The sequence below is a fragment of the Pyxicephalus adspersus genome, chromosome 4 (genome assembly GCF_032062135.1).
Source record: "Pyxicephalus adspersus chromosome 4, UCB_Pads_2.0, whole genome shotgun sequence".
In the NCBI taxonomy this organism is placed as follows: domain Eukaryota; kingdom Metazoa; phylum Chordata; class Amphibia; order Anura; family Pyxicephalidae; genus Pyxicephalus; species Pyxicephalus adspersus.
The window spans coordinates 108,222,139-108,239,695 of NC_092861.1; the positions used below are offsets into that span (position 1 = coordinate 108,222,139).

Consider the following 17,557-nt stretch of genomic DNA (forward strand, 5'->3'; position numbering starts at 1 on the left):
ATATTGTAATATTTCCTCTGCAACAATGCTACAGAGAGTACATTTAAAGAGGAAATATTTACCTCAAATTCCTGTATACTTAACACTTTGGAAGATGATCAATGATCTCACTTGTCCATGGCACTTATCAATTTAAATGTTGAAAAATGACTACCTACAAGTAGTTCCCGGGTTACATACTAGATAGGGACTGTAGGTTTGTTCTCAAGTTGAATTGTATGTAAGTGGGAACAGGAACATTATTTTAATAAATGCAATTAGGACAGATGTTTGTCTCAACATATTAGGCAGTGAGGTGTCAGTTACTGTACTGACCCACAACCTCAGCTGTGTTTAACAAAAGATTTCTTATGCAAGTAATGCAAACTGCCCACCTCCAGCCTCCTTCCTGCACAGAGCGAGCAGGGAAGGCCCATTTGTATCTAGGAGGCCTCCATATGTCGGATGCCCTTAACTCGGGGACTACCTGTATTCAATTTCAACATATAGAAACACGCCTATTTGCCAGTGCTTGTTACAGAACTAGTAAGCTCACAAATCAAAACTATAAAACTAAAATGAGAGAGTGTTTACACAAGAAAACTACACTGTGAATATGTACGGATGAAAGCAATCATTCCCTAACTCCTGTCTGGAATGTTTTAGGTTACTTTAGCTTGAAACTGTAGCTCTCCTGGGACTAGCATGGAACATCAGGACAGCTTCCATTTTGAGTCTGACCATAAGAGCATGACAAAATGCATAAAATTATATATCTATATATATCTATCTATCTAGATCTATACACACACACATATTTACCAAGACCCCTTAAAGATAACTGCGATAAAGGTAAAACATTTATCTACATTTCAGTTTCACATTCTGTACTCTGCATGTCCAGTTATAGAAGTGGAAAAATCAGTAACCACCAACTTTGTAGGCTGAAAAAGGTTAGGGCAGGGCTCTTTCAATGAACTGTTGTGAACAGCAATGAATGCAATTTTTCCTTTGCTTTAATTTCTCATTTACACATACTCCTGTTGATATTACACAAGCCTTGAATTTAGAAAGTATTTAAGCCTAGAAATCTGTAACATTAAAAAAAATTCTGAATGCTACTGGCATTTGAACTAAAAATACTTTTTTACCATTATTACAAAAGAAAATGCATTTGCACAACATAAGTATACGACAAATAAAAAAAAACAATGCTTTAAAAGTAAGTAAAGTAAGGAAAAAAATGTATATACCAGTGAACGTACTTGCATCATCCCTCTCTATTCTGGTTCCATCACTAGTTGATACACATGTAAAATGCAGTGGTTCTACCTCCAGTAGGCCAGTCAAGGATGTAAAACTGCCCTCTGCAGCTGTGCAACTGTTAACTTTTCCATTACCTGTGAAGAAATGCCAGCATACATCAGAAAAACAAAAAATAGTGCATATGATAAAGTATGGATCCCAAAAAAATTGGGACTCAACAGAATACATGTACTCAGCTTTTCTAAAGTCACATTCAAGAGAAGTATGTCTGGTTTGCTACTCAACTACCGTGTTTCCCCAAAAATAAGACACTGTCTTATATTAATTTTTTCTCCAAGAAATGCCCTAGGGCTTATTTTCAGGTAGGGCTTATATTTTGAGATGGGACAACCTTATCCAAGCTGTTCTCCCTTCACTCCCCCCACCACAATCAGTTCTGCACTGCACTGGAGGAGAGGTGTGGCATCCTCAGCGTCCTCTCTTTTCTCCTCCCCCCACCACAATCATTTGAGAAGGAGAGATGTGACAGGCTCAGTCTGCCCTCCCTTCACATCTCTCTCTACAATCATCAGCTCTGCCCCCAGAGAAGTGATGGATTGTGTGAGCCTGGAATACTGGTACGTACGGGGTAGTGATGTGACAGTCCAGCACTCGTGTGACAGTCTGTGATGTCCTTTACTTCCTCCCCCACCACTATGTACAGTATGTGCTGAAGATATTCTACGGTATTTACTTCCTCCCCCACCACTATGTACAGTATGTGCTGAAGATATTCTACGGTATTAAGCTAGGGCTTACTTTCGGGGGAGGGCTTATATTTTAAGCTTGCTGGAAAACAGCCAAAAATCCTGCTAGTGTTTACTTTCGGGGGGTGTCTTATTTTCGGGGAAACACGGTATATATTTTGTGCTGAGTGTAAGTCTATTAGATACTGATCGTGTCACATAATATACAAAGTTATTTTAAAACCAGGACCAAAAAGCTCACCTAGGAGAACATCTGAAAGGTCAATTTCATCGGATTGTATACTGGAGCTGCTGTTGTACACATTCTTACATGAAGAACCACTGACTTCCAAGTCAAAAAGCACAGGATCAAATGGAGAACTGTAAAGCCCATATCTGTAAAAAAAAAAAAAAAAACAAAACAAATAAGCTTGTTTTCTGAACAATTCAATGCATATTTTTACATACAAAGATTTAATAAGGATGTAAATACAAAAGCACCCAATACAGTTTGAAAATTTATTATAGAAAACCCAAAGCTTTGTACAGGTAAAAAAAGGAAGTGTATGAACCGAAAGTGGTATTGCATTACTGAATTATTTTCAGCATTATAAATGAGTTACCTGGTTTGCAGTAAAGCTTCCATTGGTGTAAGTCGGTCCTGCAATTGTTTTGATACAGCTGTGAGAAGGGACGCACAGGCTGTGCTACATCCAGCTAAATCTTCATCTTTAACATAATTTAATAGGACAAAATACCAAAAAACAGCACCTAAAAAAAGTATGTAGAATAATAAAGAAACAAGTAGTATGTTTGTTGTAGTAGCATATTTTAACAGAACAAAAGATTGCACATACCTCCAGTGGCAGCAGAAGGCAGATAGGTCATATTCTCCAGCAAAGCCTTCAAAAGGACAAAGCCAAAGCCTTGTTGATTTGGATCGCATTTGCCATTGCTACTAGGAAGAAAAAAAAACTTTTATAAAAAAAAATAATTCCTGTTATGTAAAATACATTTTTTTTAATTCAAAAATCAAATTTTTTTATAAAAAAAATTCGGGCAAAAAGAAAATCTGCAAACAATCCTACTGATATTTCTGGCTTGCATTGCCAAAATATGGGCATCCATTAGCGCCCCTTCAAATATTTCTAAATACTCAGCATTGAAAAAGTAGGCAAATGAGGGGAAAAAAAAAAAGACAGCTCCACCTTTGTGTCCTAGGTTAGAATCAAAGAATTGCCAGGAGAGGACCAACATGACAGCCAGGCAACTACACACAAAAAATACACTTACCTTCAATACTGTAGAGCAGTCTGATCCATCCAGAGATTTCTTCTGTCAGGTCCTGCGTTGTCCCGGCATTCATCCACGAACTTGCGCCGGGCAACGCCATATTCATCTCTTCTTCCTGTTCTTCATACTAAGTCACCTGACCTAGGGGCAAGATCGGGTGACATAGGCTGGGGGAAAAAAACTTGCCGATCTCACTACTCATGCGTGAGATCAGCAATTTTTTTTTCCCACGAAAAGGCTCTTTCTGCACATGCCCAAGATGCTCAAGCATGTGCAGAAGGAGCACCCAAGAGCGCTCCCATTTATTAGGGGTGGTGCTGCACTTTGGTTTTAAATTTAAAAAAAAAAAAAAGAGTTGCCCATAAAAAAAAAAAAATACATAAAAAAAACCTTGAATTTTTTACTTAACATAAAAAGGGTTCTCTACCCTTTTATGTAAAGTGAAATTTCTGAGATTGGGTACTCTTTGAGCAGTTTGACACTTTAAATATAAATATAGGCCATGTTACAAGTTTTAAACAACATAATTAATTTTGAACAAATGTTCTCACCTAATACAGAGAGCGAGGAACCGGGCACATTTGTGGGCAATACTTCTTCCAGCCTCAAAAAAACATGTGCGTACAATATCAGAAAGACATTTACGGGTTTTGGAAAGCAGGCTCTCTTTTCCTTCCCTTAAACTTAAAAGAAATACAAGTTAAAAGACACATTGTAAACTTTAAAACTTAAAAGATCTACAGTTAGGTCCATAAATATTTAGACAGACAACTTTTTTCTAATTTTGGTTCTGTACATTACCACAATTAATTTTAAATGAAACAACTCAGATGCAGTTGAACTGCAGACTTTCAGCTTTAATTCAGTGGTTTGAACAAAAAGCTTGCATAAAAATGTGAGGAACTGAAACCTTTTTTTTTTTTTTTTTTTTTTACACAATCACTTAATTTCAGGGGTTCAAAAGTAATTGGACAATCGACTCAAAGGCTATTTCATGGTCTGGTGTGGGCAATTCCTTCGTTATGTCATTATCAATTAAGCAGATAAAAGGCCTGGATTGGGGGTGGGGGGTGGGGGGGTGCTTGTATGTGGAAGATTTTGCTTTGAACAGAACATGCAATTAAAGGTGCTCTCTATGCAGGTGAAACAAGCCATCCATAAGCTGGAAACACAGAAAAAAACCCATCCGAGAACTTGCTACAATATTAAGAATTGCAAAATCTACAGTTTGATACATCATGAGAAAGAAACAAAGCACTGGTGAACTCAGCAACGCCAAAAGATGTGGACGTCCACGGAAGACAGCAGTGGTGGATGATTGCAGAATCATTTACATGGTAAGGAGAAACCCCTTCACAACAGCCAACCAAGTGAACAACACTCTCCAGGAAGTAGGCGTATCGATATCCAAGTCTACCATAAAGAGAAGACTGCATGAAAGTAAATGCAGAGGATGCACTGCAAGATGTAGGCCACTCATAAGCCTCAAGAATAGAAAGGCTAGATTGGACTTTGCTCAAAAACATCTAAAAAAAGCCAGCACATTTCTGGAAGAACATTCTTTGGACAGATGAAACCAAGATCAACCTTTACCAGAATATACAGGCAAGAAAACTGTATGGAAAAGGGGTAGAACAGCTTATGATCCAAAGCATACCACATTATCTGTAAAACATGGCGGAGAGTGATGGCTTGGGCGTGCATGGCTGCCAGTGGCACTGGGACACTAGTGTTTAACCATGAAAAAAAAAAAATTTCAGCTTTTTAATTTGTTCAATTACTTTTGAGCCCCTGAAATGAAGCGATTGTGTTAAAAAAAAAGGCTTTAGTTCCTCACATTTTTTTGCAATCATTTTGTTCAACCCAATAAATTAAAGCTGAAAGTCTGTAGTTCAACTGAATCTAAATTGTTTAATTTAAAATTGTGGTAATGTACAGAACCAAAATTAGAAAAAAAGTTGTCTGTCCAAATATTTATGAGCCTAACTGTAAATGTTGTTTAATAAGAAGAAGAATCTCTGTGCTATAACTGCTAAGCATTTGATTTTCTCTGTTGCAAGAATAAATCATCCTAATTAGGATCTACTGTCTCATCTCTAATGGTCTGTTTGGAGACCCCCCAAAAGAACCGGACACTAAAGATGACTTTTCTTTTAGTTTTAGGGCCGGTATCTATAGTTAGAAGATATGCAATGGGTTGTTTCACAAAATGGTACCACTGTTAGAGGTTGCCACAAGTTTCCCAGTACAAAATGTTTTGTGTACTGTTAGATACTATTCGTTATGCAGAATGATTGGCAGTAAAAAGTAAACTGGCTCATACCAAAACAATTAATATGTTGTCAAGGTGGCGGTGTCGGTTATGGTAAACCAATTTTAAACTTTTTATGTGTAAATAACCTGCCTAGGGATCCATTCAAATCTGAACAATGAGGACAGCACAGTCCTGACATTTACCTACATAAAACTAATAAACTAAGTGGATGCTTTTCTAAAACACCACTGAACTTGCTGTATATACAATTTTGTGATCAATTATTTGTATCCATACCTGCCTGGACCATTAGAATGCACACCAGCTAACCAGCAGAGGATGTCCAACACTAAGCTCTGTGCATGTTCAGTAGCTAGCCCATCGTCTGTATTTTTACAAAGTGTGTTTAAAAGCTTCTCATGAAAGTCTGAGAACTGCAGCATGGCACATCGCTGAACTCTATATAAAAATAAGAAATCAAAGAGCAAGTGAAGTTTATGCACCAGACCGAAACAACATTCTCAGTTATTCACGTTCTCAGTATTATATACATAAAATGCACAGAACAACAGGATAAAAGTGAACACCATCCATGATATGTTATTTTTAAAACATTTTTTGTGGAAAAAAATTAAAATTCAATGCACTTAGGTCTCTGTATATTTTCCCCCCTATTTTTACAGGTTAAAGTATTTTGTTCGGTCCGGAGGTCTCTTCTATTGGGTCCCGCGTCGTCCAAGTATCGGTCTTGAGGCGCCGTCTTCTCCACTTCTTCTGGGTTCTTCTTACTACGTCACCTGACCCAGGGGCGAGATCAGGTGACATCGTTGGGGGAAAAAACTTGCTGATCTCACTGCGCATGCATGAGATTGCCCTTTTGACTAAAGGACTCCTTCTGCCCATGCCCGGGAGGCTTTGCGCTCCCATTTATTCCCGATTGCCTAGGCCAGGAGTCAGCAAACTTTTTGGCTACTAGGCCATTTCAGGAGGTAATGAAGGTACACTAGGCCGGATTCTCTCGAGTCCTGCACTGATGGCTCCGCCCCCCACCAGGAACATCCCTGAAGGGCAATCCCTCTCCTCTGCAATGCACACAGAATTTTTACATAAAGTAAAAATTCTGAGCTTATGTACACTTTAAATAATCTATTTGTGCATTGTGAACTAAAGTAAAGTTTTTGCCAAACACGTCTCCATGGTAAAAGTTTGTTTGTTACACACCATAGTTCTCCTCAGAACTGCAAGATATGGAGGTGACAAATTTAGAAACTTATGAAAATAAAACATTTGGGTTGCCATTTCAAAAGAAAGTGAGCCTAGGAGTCCTAAATTTAAAATGCAAATTATGGAGGGCGGGGGCCACTTACATAGAAAGGAGCATTGGGGTAGGGCCCCTAAATGTATACCTACATGTCACAAATCTATAACTGTCAAACTACACTACCCTGTCTGCTTCTCTTCCTTTAACTCAACTCATTTCTCATTGAGTGGCAGGATGTATAAAACCGAAAATATAGGTGCAAGTGGGGACACGTTTGGCTAACTGCCCCTATAATTTCATTACTTTAGTATAAGAACAAAAAAACTCTGCCCATCAAAATGTGCTGCCCTGCCTGTTACAAATTACTGCCAACTTCTAAAATTCCAAAATTTGTGGCTATTATCCCCCACTATTTAATCACCATGGCATCATTAGAACATTACCTCTGCCCACTAGTGGGGTTTAGGTACAGTAATGTGTAACAGGTGAATTTTGATGGACAATTTTTTTTATGTTGTAATGATGCCATGGTGATGAAGGTTTGGGGTTGTCAGCCCCAAGTATCCACCACTTGTGGTGTAAACTTGTGACTCCTATTTCTTTAAAGGAATTGGTAATTAGTAGCTATGAGGGTACCGTGTGATTACGACCAACGATTTAGGAGATATGAAGGTTTGAACACAGTGAGTTGTTAGGCTGCAGAATGTGACAACCAGTTTTAACACACATAGCTATCACACTGCGCTGCCGATGACATCATTACACACTGTGGAAAAATGTCACAGACAGAAGGTATTTGTTTTTTTTTTTCTTGTAATAGAATATGGGCAGTGTCCAGAGGAGAGCAGTGGCTGTCCTGCCCTCATCTGTTATCACATGCATGATGCTATTAAAGCATCACTACAATTTTAACGTTACATAAAAGAGTGACTTTAAAGGCCTTTTATATCATGGAAAAATTTGTGATTTTTTTTTTTGTTTTTACACTTTTTTTTGGGATTACCTCTCCCCTTCAGTCTTTACTGCCATGGTGGTAAAAACTAAATGGGAAATCCATAGCCTCCTGGGATATTTGTGTCACATATTTCATAAGGCTGTGGGTTGCTTCTTCTGTGCATGCATCCTCAGAGGCTTTCTTATAATGTAAAAAAAAGTGCTCAATTTCATGCATGTGCTGTGCAAGACAGCACTGCACGTTACAGTGAGCATCAGGAAAAAAAGTGCAAGCTGAGCCAGCCAGCGAGGCACATCTGAAATTACGGTGAATTCACACTGGCAGTAAGGTTGCATTTGCAGCACTTCCCCTTCCTCACGCCAAGAACCACTGCTGCTTAAAATACAGCTAGCTCTGAAAAAGCCCAGCACTTACCGCCTGTTACCAATCCCAGGTGCCTAGCAGTTACCAGTAGTCACTCAAGAAAAGTAAATGGCCCAATTTTTGGCTGCTAATGTGAACTAAGCCTAACTTGTTACACCACATTGATCACACTATTACACTACTAAAAGGCCTTACACTCCTAAAACTTAGAACAGGGCAGGCATTAGAAAGTTAGAACAAAGTATAGGGGATAGAACACTAACACAATAATACAGGTTACTGAATACCTATGGCATAAACTACTGGGAACATTAAATTTGCTGTGTTGCCCTGCCCCCTTTTTGACCACTTGGCTACAGCTTGCCCCCATTCGGCTAAAAAAAAAATTCTGGGGAGAACACTGCACACTTTACATGAAGACACTGTTTCATCTAGTGGTGTGAACAGAATAAATACAGGATTTCTTTATCTACTGATTTTGGGGGGGGGGGGGGAGAGGGTCAAATTTGTTTAAACTTAAGTATTTATGGTATACTCGGTGGTGGTGGGGGGTGATTGCTGAAGAGGCAACTTAAAGTAAAAAAAAGTTGGTTGAATGAACATCAAACTGAGCATTAATAGAGTACTTTTAATCCTATGTTTTCTGTAGATAATAAAATATTACAGGACTTCCATATCATAAACATTTATTAATATGTGTTAATGATTTAAAAACATCCTTATCAATTCTGTGAATCTATATGCACATATGTTTTTGGTTTAGGAGAGCCATATAAAATTGTGATTTACAGCCCGCTTTTACAAAGTAGGGAGAAGAATTTTTACAAAAAATGCATGTTGCGAATAAATCAGTTTCAAAATGGGGCAGCATCCGCAATGACCGCACAAAGCCCAAGATCATTGCAGAAGTGTTCAGAGTGCAAAGTTTTGAGCAGTTCAAGTTTCCTCGTTTCTGTGGACCAGAAGCATCAGTCAGTACACATGCAGATTAGCTCCAAGCAGAGAACACATCAGGACTAATGGTCTTACAAGGAGAGCATATTACTGCCTCAGTACCCAACACCCCTCTTTTAAGATGAGGAAAAAAGGAAAACCTTATACATATATCATTTCACAACACTATTTTACCTTTCTTTTGATATGCATGTCTTTTTGAAGCGTCTTATGGTGACAGAGACCTCCTGAAGCAGATCACATCCCTTAAGGTTATCAACTTTTCGTGAAGATGTGCCAGCATCAATTTTTGCTGCAGATTTATCCTTCATAAATAAAAAAAAATGTATTAGTCAATTAGGAAAAAAGCAAAAAAGTAAAAGTAATGAAACACACAACACACTGTTTCCATACCTTGCCTGGAACAACCTTAGCCAGTAATGAGGCAAGAGAATGTCCTTTTACATTTTGTGGCTTTAATGAAGGTATCCGTACAACTGGCCTGGCTCCAATACATAGCTCCTCTGCTCCTCTATCATTTACAGCCTTCACATGAATTAAAAAAGAACGATATTTGCCTCCAGCCATCCCTAAAACAAGCAAAACAAAAATTGGATAACTTCTGTTGGTTTTCTTGTGCACAACATTCCCTATTCTCTCTGAAATGGAAAACTCATTAGTACATACATCAACATTATGCCAGTAATGCAACCTAACCAGTAAAGAAGCCAACTTCAGATATATTTTATTGTCTTCCAAACGGAAATTTTTTTTCACTAAGACAAATGCTAGACCACACGAAAAAGATAACTCTTCTCATTCACTAGCTCTATGGGACAGATTTAAGTTTTCGGCTGGGTTGGCTTCTCCACATCTGCCCGATTGGGGTACTACAATGGCCATTATTCCTTGGTGCTCGAGAATCCCTTGGCCTTTTACTGGTAGGCTACAAGGCCTTTGCAATATGCGTATGCTCAATTTACCATTATGGGTGTTAAATCTTTTGCATACCTCCAAGAACACTGTTCTCTCCCAAATATTACAGATACATTTTCAGCCTTTCCAGAAATTGTTCAAATTGCCCCCTCCACCTTACAGCCCATGAATCTTGTTGCCTCCATAACCCAATCTCTGCTGGCCTGGTTTCATTAATTAGCCATTAACGATTAAATAGCCTTGACCACCTTTCCAACGATATGGATGGTTATCAATACAATTGACAACTTATGAAATTAGATCCCCAAGTGGTTGAGAATCTGCCTAATGGCTAGACATAGTCTTCCTAAAATAAAGTAAATGATGAATAAGAGGTCTCAGTCCAACACATTTTGTGGGCTGAGCTTCCTCAGGGAATTATGAGAACCAACAGGCAACTAGATAATCTGAGCTATCAAAGATGGAAGAAAACCTCTAAGCAACAAATTGGACAGAGAAAAAAAAAGTCTGTTAAAGCAATCCGACTTCATTGAAAGGGGATCGCTATTTTTTTTAGTGAGATTCCTAGTAAGTCTGATAAAAAGGACAAATGAATCAAGTTGGAAAGGTTAATATGTAAACATAAGGGTTTCCTAGAAGAGGTAGAGGATGCAATCCCTGGTGGTCAGTGGAGTCACAGCTATTTTAGAAATGTCAGTTGTATTGGTAACCAGATATTTCATTGGAAAAAGGCGGTCAAGTACCTTTTGTATTTTGTTACTTAAGCTGCAATACATTTTCCAAACACATAAAACCCCTCCTTTTACTCCATATTTCCTTTTTCTTTCTAAATACTTATCTGGGGTTGGCAAAAAAAGAAACTTTGTTGGCGTTATATAAATCCTGTTTAATAATATTAACCTCGCAGTTAAGCCCGACCTTCGCTCCGGCAAAAAAAAATTGCAAGGATGGTTAACCCCGAGATTTTTCACATCCTTACTTACCTGGTCCCCCTGTGCTCATCCAGCGTCGTCCTCCATCGATCATCGTCCGCGTTTCAAACATTTTTTATATTCATATTATCTACTAGAACCCCTGTTCGGACATATTTCTGTAAGTTACAGGTCTACAATTTAAAAAAACAATTTCATGAAAAACAGTGGATCACTTTTGGTACAGAAATCTAGACCTCAGTGTAACGCTTAGGTGGTTAATAATCATAAACCCTATACTCCTCAAGTAGAGACATGCTTAGCTAATTTACATCTTTACTTACAGCGAAACTATAATGTCAGTTTGGAGGGGGGGGGGGGGAAAAACCTTTCTTCATTTTGCAGAAATTATACAGTTACAGATACTATGGTACTGGAAAGGATGTCTGCTATATTGCAAGATTCCATACCAGCCTTCTTTAGAATATGTTCTCCTTGGCTGAACCATCATAGTTCTGATATTAATAATACATTTCTGCACTTGTGATAATACTGGGATTCCTCTTCGCTATCATACCAAAGGGATAGTCTAAGTAGTTGCAGCTGGTAAAAAAGCACTGAAAAAAAATGACCATTCCATGGATTTAGAAATGTCCCCAAAACCAGAAAGTAATTACTCATTTAAAGCCACTGCCAGGGCTGAAAGCACAAACTATGTGTATGCTGGCACTTCCAAACATCTGCCAAGACTTCAATATACTCAAAATACCAAACATCCAAAAACAGGTCCCAAACCACAGTTCCACCAAAAAAATTAATTTTACCCAAATAAAAAAAAAATATTTTATTTTATTGTAAGTAAACAAAGTAGTGCAAACTTATTTCAACCACAGATTGAGGCCTCTGCTAGGAATAAAAATTAAGACTGTACCAACAGCTGAGTTAATTTAAATGTCAAGCCTTGTTAATGAAAAGATGTTTTACTTACCCTTCACAAGTTTAGGACTGGTTAATGTCAGCATGCCAGCATGACCAGAAAGATCAAGACCACTTGCTAGCCAAACAGGACCACACAGGATATCTTCTTTGTGCTCTTCTAAAAATGGACATAACCTTGGGCCTAGCAAAAGAAAGATCAGATTATACACAAACCTTAAAATTAAACCTTTAGTTTAAAAGCATGAGTACAAGTTTAAGTGACAAGAGTACAGGCCCACTAGTCTTAAAGCCTTCTGTGACTTAATGCCTAAAATAGGTAATTTCAGTCACATACAAATATATTTCATACACCTCACCAATCCAGGACAGCTTTTCACATTTTCCAACATCTAAAATGGAACATGCAAGTATAAACATATATTCTCCCACAAACACCTATTGGTACTGTTAATCATCTTTTTAGAACCTCCTCGTTGGCGTTTTTCTCTAACATATGTATACCCGTCTAAAAAAAAAAAAAAAAAAAAAAAAAAAAAAAAACACATCCTAAACAAACAATATGTTTTCTGAACTTTTTTTGGAACTCTATTTCAATTGAGACGGTCCCTAAACTTGTATGAAGGCGATAGATTTCTAAATTAGTAGATTGACGTTAGAATAGGTTTGTGCAACTAAACTTTTCTAAATGTCTCTAAATTTTTTAAATTTATGTCATATTTTGTTTTTCTTTAGTCCTCCTGTCTGTCCCTGTTCTATTATAAACATTTGCTTTCGTAGAGAGGTTCGTTATTGGCTGCGGCTTGAGAAACCTCTCCGCCACCCATGAAAACTCAAGCATCACACTCCTTGCTGACACATGGACATGGTAGCTTTCAGGGATTATGGGGACAAAAGCTTGACAACTGAAGTAGATCACAAGGATACCTCGCACAGAGGCTCCTCCAAGATGGCATCGTCCAGCCTGCGCCTGCATCCCCCTCCCCCACTTTTACAGAATTTAAAATTTCTTAGGTTTAGAAGAATTTAGGTCTTTAGGTACTCTTTTTGTGGCTTTGGCTTCCGACTCACCCTAGCCTTTACTTGTGGCTCAGAGGAAAGAAAAAATAAAAGCCAGATACTTCATTCTAATGGGTCAGTTATGCGATATACCTGTCATGGTGGTCTCCTATTATGCCCCTAATACTAAACAGCTATTATTCATCCATAATTTACTTGCTAAGGTACAATCTTTTAATCTGACAATTTACCCAAGCCTTGACAGGAAATGTATCTCCTCTCCAACCAACTCCACTGAACCTTTCCCACAGTCCCATTTTTTTTTAATTCTTCAAGCCCACACAGCTAAATGCTGGAGAGAAATGCAACTACACAAACAAGGTTATACAAATTTTTCATCGCCCCACAATATCTGGACTAGAATAGTCAATATTCCTGCACTCTTTACCTCAAGATAATCTTTAAGACATTTCCCTGGGTATTTGATCCGATCATGATGCAGCTCATAGTTCTCCCCAGCCCGTTTTTGGGGGGCGGGCCGCCCACCTGCTGTGATTGTTCCGCCCCGCACATTTTCAGCAGCTCTAAAAGGACACCAAAGAGGCTGCTCTGCTCGCTCCGTTCCCCGCCGATAAGAGCTGGGCAGAGTGAGGAGAACACAGCACAGCTTTGAGGAGATCAGGACACAGGCTGTCCCTCCTCCCCCATCTCATAGCTGTGCTGTGTTTGAAAAAAAAAAAAAGTGAACATTGTGCAAACAATGTATCCACCCAGTGGGCACGTGTAATGACGTCATCAGAGCAGTGTGTATAAATGCTGCATGTCACATTACTCAGCCTTACAGCTCTCTGTATATAGACCTTCATATCCCCTAAACTGTATGTAATAATGACTTGAAATTTTCAGGGTGCACAGGGAACACTCATAGTTAGCACCATTCACAATTTTAGCACCCCAGCTTTTACAAATTTCATGATAAGGGGATCATAATTGTAAAATCTTGTAAAAATTCAACATTGGGGTTGCAGTATTAAAAGCAAGTGCGCCTTGGAGTTCTAAATCATAAATGCAAATTAGGGACCCCCGGGATCACTTACATTGTAAAGAGCATTGAGGAAGGGCCCCTAAAATATGTTACCACATTTGAACCACTAGAACGGAGGGGTGTACAAAGCCGAAAATGTAGCTGCAGTGATGGGACACCTTTGCCCCACACTAAAATTTCATTACTTTGGCAAACGAACTGCCCTGTTATGCCCTGTTATACAATACTGCCCATTTCTAACACTGGAAACCCAATTTCTTTGGAATAGGGAGGTGTAGTAAAGTGAAAATGTTTTATCACAATGGCATCATTAGAACAAAAAAAAAAAAAAAAAAAATCCTCTGCCCATCAAAACGAAGTGGGGGTTTAGCTCCTGGTAGGGTAAGTCACGTGTAACAGGGCAGCGTGTTTTGATGGGCAGACTATGTATTGATGCCATGGAGATGAAAGTTTGGGGGGTGTTAGCTACAAATATCCCCCACTTGCCCCTTTAATTCTGTTTACCTGAATTGGGGTTCAAGGTAGTGAAGCAGATAGTTTGATGGGCAGAGGTTTTTATGTTCTAATGATGCCATGCTAATGAAATTTTAGGGGTTTACACATCTGTTCCCCACTTGCATCTACATTTTCAGTTTCCTGCACCTCCCCATTCCAGATAAATTGGGATTCAAAGAACAGAAGCCGAAAGGGCAGCATAGTATTACAGGTATAGTTTGGTGAAAGGTAGGTAAAATATTTAGGGGGGGCCACCTTAATGCTTCTTACTATGTAAGTGGCCCCCGGGGTCCTTAATTTGCATTTTCCATTTTGGGCTCCTAGGTGCACTTTCTTACAAAACAGCAACCCAAATCTTCCAATTTGCACAAGTTTTTAAACTCATGATCACCATATTTTGAAATTCTTGAAATTAGAAAAAAGAAATGTTGGTTATTAGTAGCTATGAGAGTCCCCTGTGTACCTTAAAAATTTTAGGTAATTACAACCAACAATTTAGGAGATCTACAGGATAGAACGCAATGAGCTGTTAGGCTGCAGAACATGACAAGCAGACTTTACATACAAAGCGATCATACTTCGGGTGTATAAATTTCACAGGAAGTTTTTGTCCTACCCTGTCTGTAGTCTGTCCTACCACCATCTGCCATCACATGCATGATGCTCTTTGTGTTACCTAGGTATAGCGCTAGGAGGTGACATCTAAAGTTAGGCTGAATTCACATTGGCAGTAAGGTTGCATTTGCTGTGTTTACCCCTCACATTCCTCTCGCCAGGAACCAATGCTGCTTGAAAAACTCCTAGGCCTGAAAAGCCCAGCACTTACCGCCTGTTACCAATGCCAGGTGCCCAGCACTTAGTGCCTATTACCAATGCCAGGTGCCCAGCAGTTATCACAGGTAAAAAAAAAAAAAAAAAAAAAAGGAAAAAAATTGTACATTCTAACAAGCCAGGCATTAGAAAGTTGGAACAGAGTATAGGGCATAGGTAAAACACTGACACAATACCAGGGGTTACTGGATACCTATGGCATAAATAACTAGGAGCTAAAAATTTGCAGTGTCTAGCCCCACCCACTTTTTTTACCACCCGGCTGAAAAAAATTTCTGGGGCGAACACTGCAGCTATACTTACTCTTACCTCTCTATGACAAACTGACCACCAATAGGTGGACTTTGAATGATTCACTTCTCTCTTGACCCCAATATAGTTCACCAACTCCAACAGGTCACATAGGACTTTTTTTTCCCCCCACTTAATGATACTGCAGACACACAAGCTTGTACCCTCTGGAACACTCATAAGGTGGTAATTTGAGAACACCTCATTCATCTAGCCTCACACAAAAGGAAAAAAAAAAAAAAAAAAAGGCAGCCTTTGGCCCAACAGACTGAACTTCAAAACTTTGTAGAACTTGATATGTGCCTTAATAACCAATTGGGGAAACAGATAAAATGGACCAGAAATAAATTCTTTTTTCGGGACAATAAGATAACCGCTTTCCTAGCAAACCACCTTTGGCAACTACATGAGCCTTTCTGCCTTAATATCCCAAATTATGGCTCTACTAGACATTCAGCTTTCAGTCCCATCTACGATCACTTCACACTCGGAAAAACACAGCCACAGTTCTATAGACCTTTTTCTCTACAATATCTTTTCCCTCTCTCCCTGTCCAGCTATATCACACTCTTGAAGCCTCCTTATCACCTCCACTGAGGTACAGTGGGCTATTAAGAATTTAAAAAAAAAAACAATAACCAGGAGCTGATGGCTTTACAGCCATATACTAACAAAAAATTGCTCGTCTTATCTCAACATTTGGGACAATTATAGACCCATCTCCTTACTAAATCTGGATGTTAAATGGCTAGTAACTATATTGGCTAACAGACTTGACGGAGAGATTTCTGAGTTGATACGGAAGGAACAAGTAGTCTTTATGCCACAAAGACAAGCAGGCGACAACATTCGCCTATTCCATCTCATTCACTTGTCTCGCAGTCTAAGTCCCAGCTATGTTACTTTCTCTTGACATCAAAAAAGTCTTTGATTCTGTCTCATGGTCTTATTTGCATCAACTTCTAGGGCACTGGTGCTTTGGTCCCCATTTCCTGCAATAGGTAAGGGCACTTTAAACTGATCCCAAGGCCTTTGTACAATATGCTGGCTTTCACTCTCCTTGCTTCTCTATCCAACTAGTAACGAGACAGGGCTGCCCCCTCTCTCCTCTACTGTTCGCCCTTGCAAATAAACCTCTGGCATTTATGATAAAAGCCTGCCCAGACATTAGGGAGTTACAAATAGCAGGATAGCGTCATAAAATCTCTTTTACTAATTATGTGATCTTTTTGATCACTAATCCTGTATTTACTCTACCTATTGTATCCAAGACATTGAGGGTCTTCTCTACAGTGTCAGGCCTCCAAGTTAACCATAATAATTTTCATGCTCTTAATAATCTCTGCCTCCCTCTTTACAGACACATAAGCATCCTGCCCCAAGCAGCCAACTATACTTCAATACTAACTTCTGCATCCTCCCTACTAGAGTCATGGAAAAAAAATACCAATCTCTTGGTTTGGACATATTGCAGAACTTAAGATGATAGCCCTGCCTAAACTGCTCTACCTTTTTTTGGGTTATCCCACCACCTGTGCAACTCCACTATCTGGTCTACAGAAACTTGTCTTTAGTTTGTATAGGGAGGCTCCAGAGAGGCCCAAAGTTGCTAGGAATGTGCTTTATCAGTCAAAATTCTGAGGGGGACTAGTGGTTCCTAATTTTTTATTTTACTATCAAGCAGCGCAACTGGCCCCTCCAAATGTGTACCACACAGTTCAGAATACCCCACTCTGGGTTAGTCTTGAAGCCTATTTAGCGTCTCCTATAAGGAATAGCTTCTCAACGCCCACGGCACTCCACATGACTATGGACAATCCTATTCCAAACCACTCTCTACGAACATGGGATGTCAATAAACATTCAAGGCAGCTTATGTCCCCCCATATGACTCTTGCAACACTGACCCATAACCCTTCTTTACAGCCAGGACTTGAAAACCAACATCACTTTCAGTGGTGGCACATGGGGGGTTTCCGCAGAATCAAGGACCGAAATACAAACCATGGTATACACTCCAAAGACCCTGCAACAGTCCCATAATGCACCAACTTCTGAGATTTTTTTTCTTATCTCCAGCTCCA

At 39.1% G+C, this 17,557-nt stretch overlaps 1 protein-coding gene across 2 annotated transcripts in view; it reads right to left on the minus strand.

Moving 5' to 3' along the window:
- The window catches only part of BIRC6 (baculoviral IAP repeat containing 6), a 164,217-nt gene that overhangs the window by 108,172 nt on the left and 38,488 nt on the right, over positions 1-17,557 (minus strand). Inside the window, exons 15-23 of one of the 2 annotated variants that reach the window (XM_072409256.1) lie at positions 11,865-11,996; positions 9,444-9,619; positions 9,225-9,355; positions 5,815-5,976; positions 3,815-3,946; positions 2,828-2,925; positions 2,594-2,741; positions 2,233-2,366; positions 1,245-1,379 (exon numbers count right to left, since the gene is read on the minus strand). In XM_072409256.1, the coding sequence (XP_072265357.1) occupies positions 1,245-1,379; positions 2,233-2,366; positions 2,594-2,741; positions 2,828-2,925; positions 3,815-3,946; positions 5,815-5,976; positions 9,225-9,355; positions 9,444-9,619; positions 11,865-11,996 (1,248 nt within the window). Of the gene's footprint in view, positions 1-1,232; positions 1,380-2,232; positions 2,367-2,593; positions 2,742-2,827; positions 2,926-3,814; positions 3,947-5,814; positions 5,977-9,224; positions 9,356-9,443; positions 9,620-11,864; positions 11,997-17,557 lie in introns of both variants that reach the window. The other variant, XM_072409254.1, reaches the window with a different exon arrangement.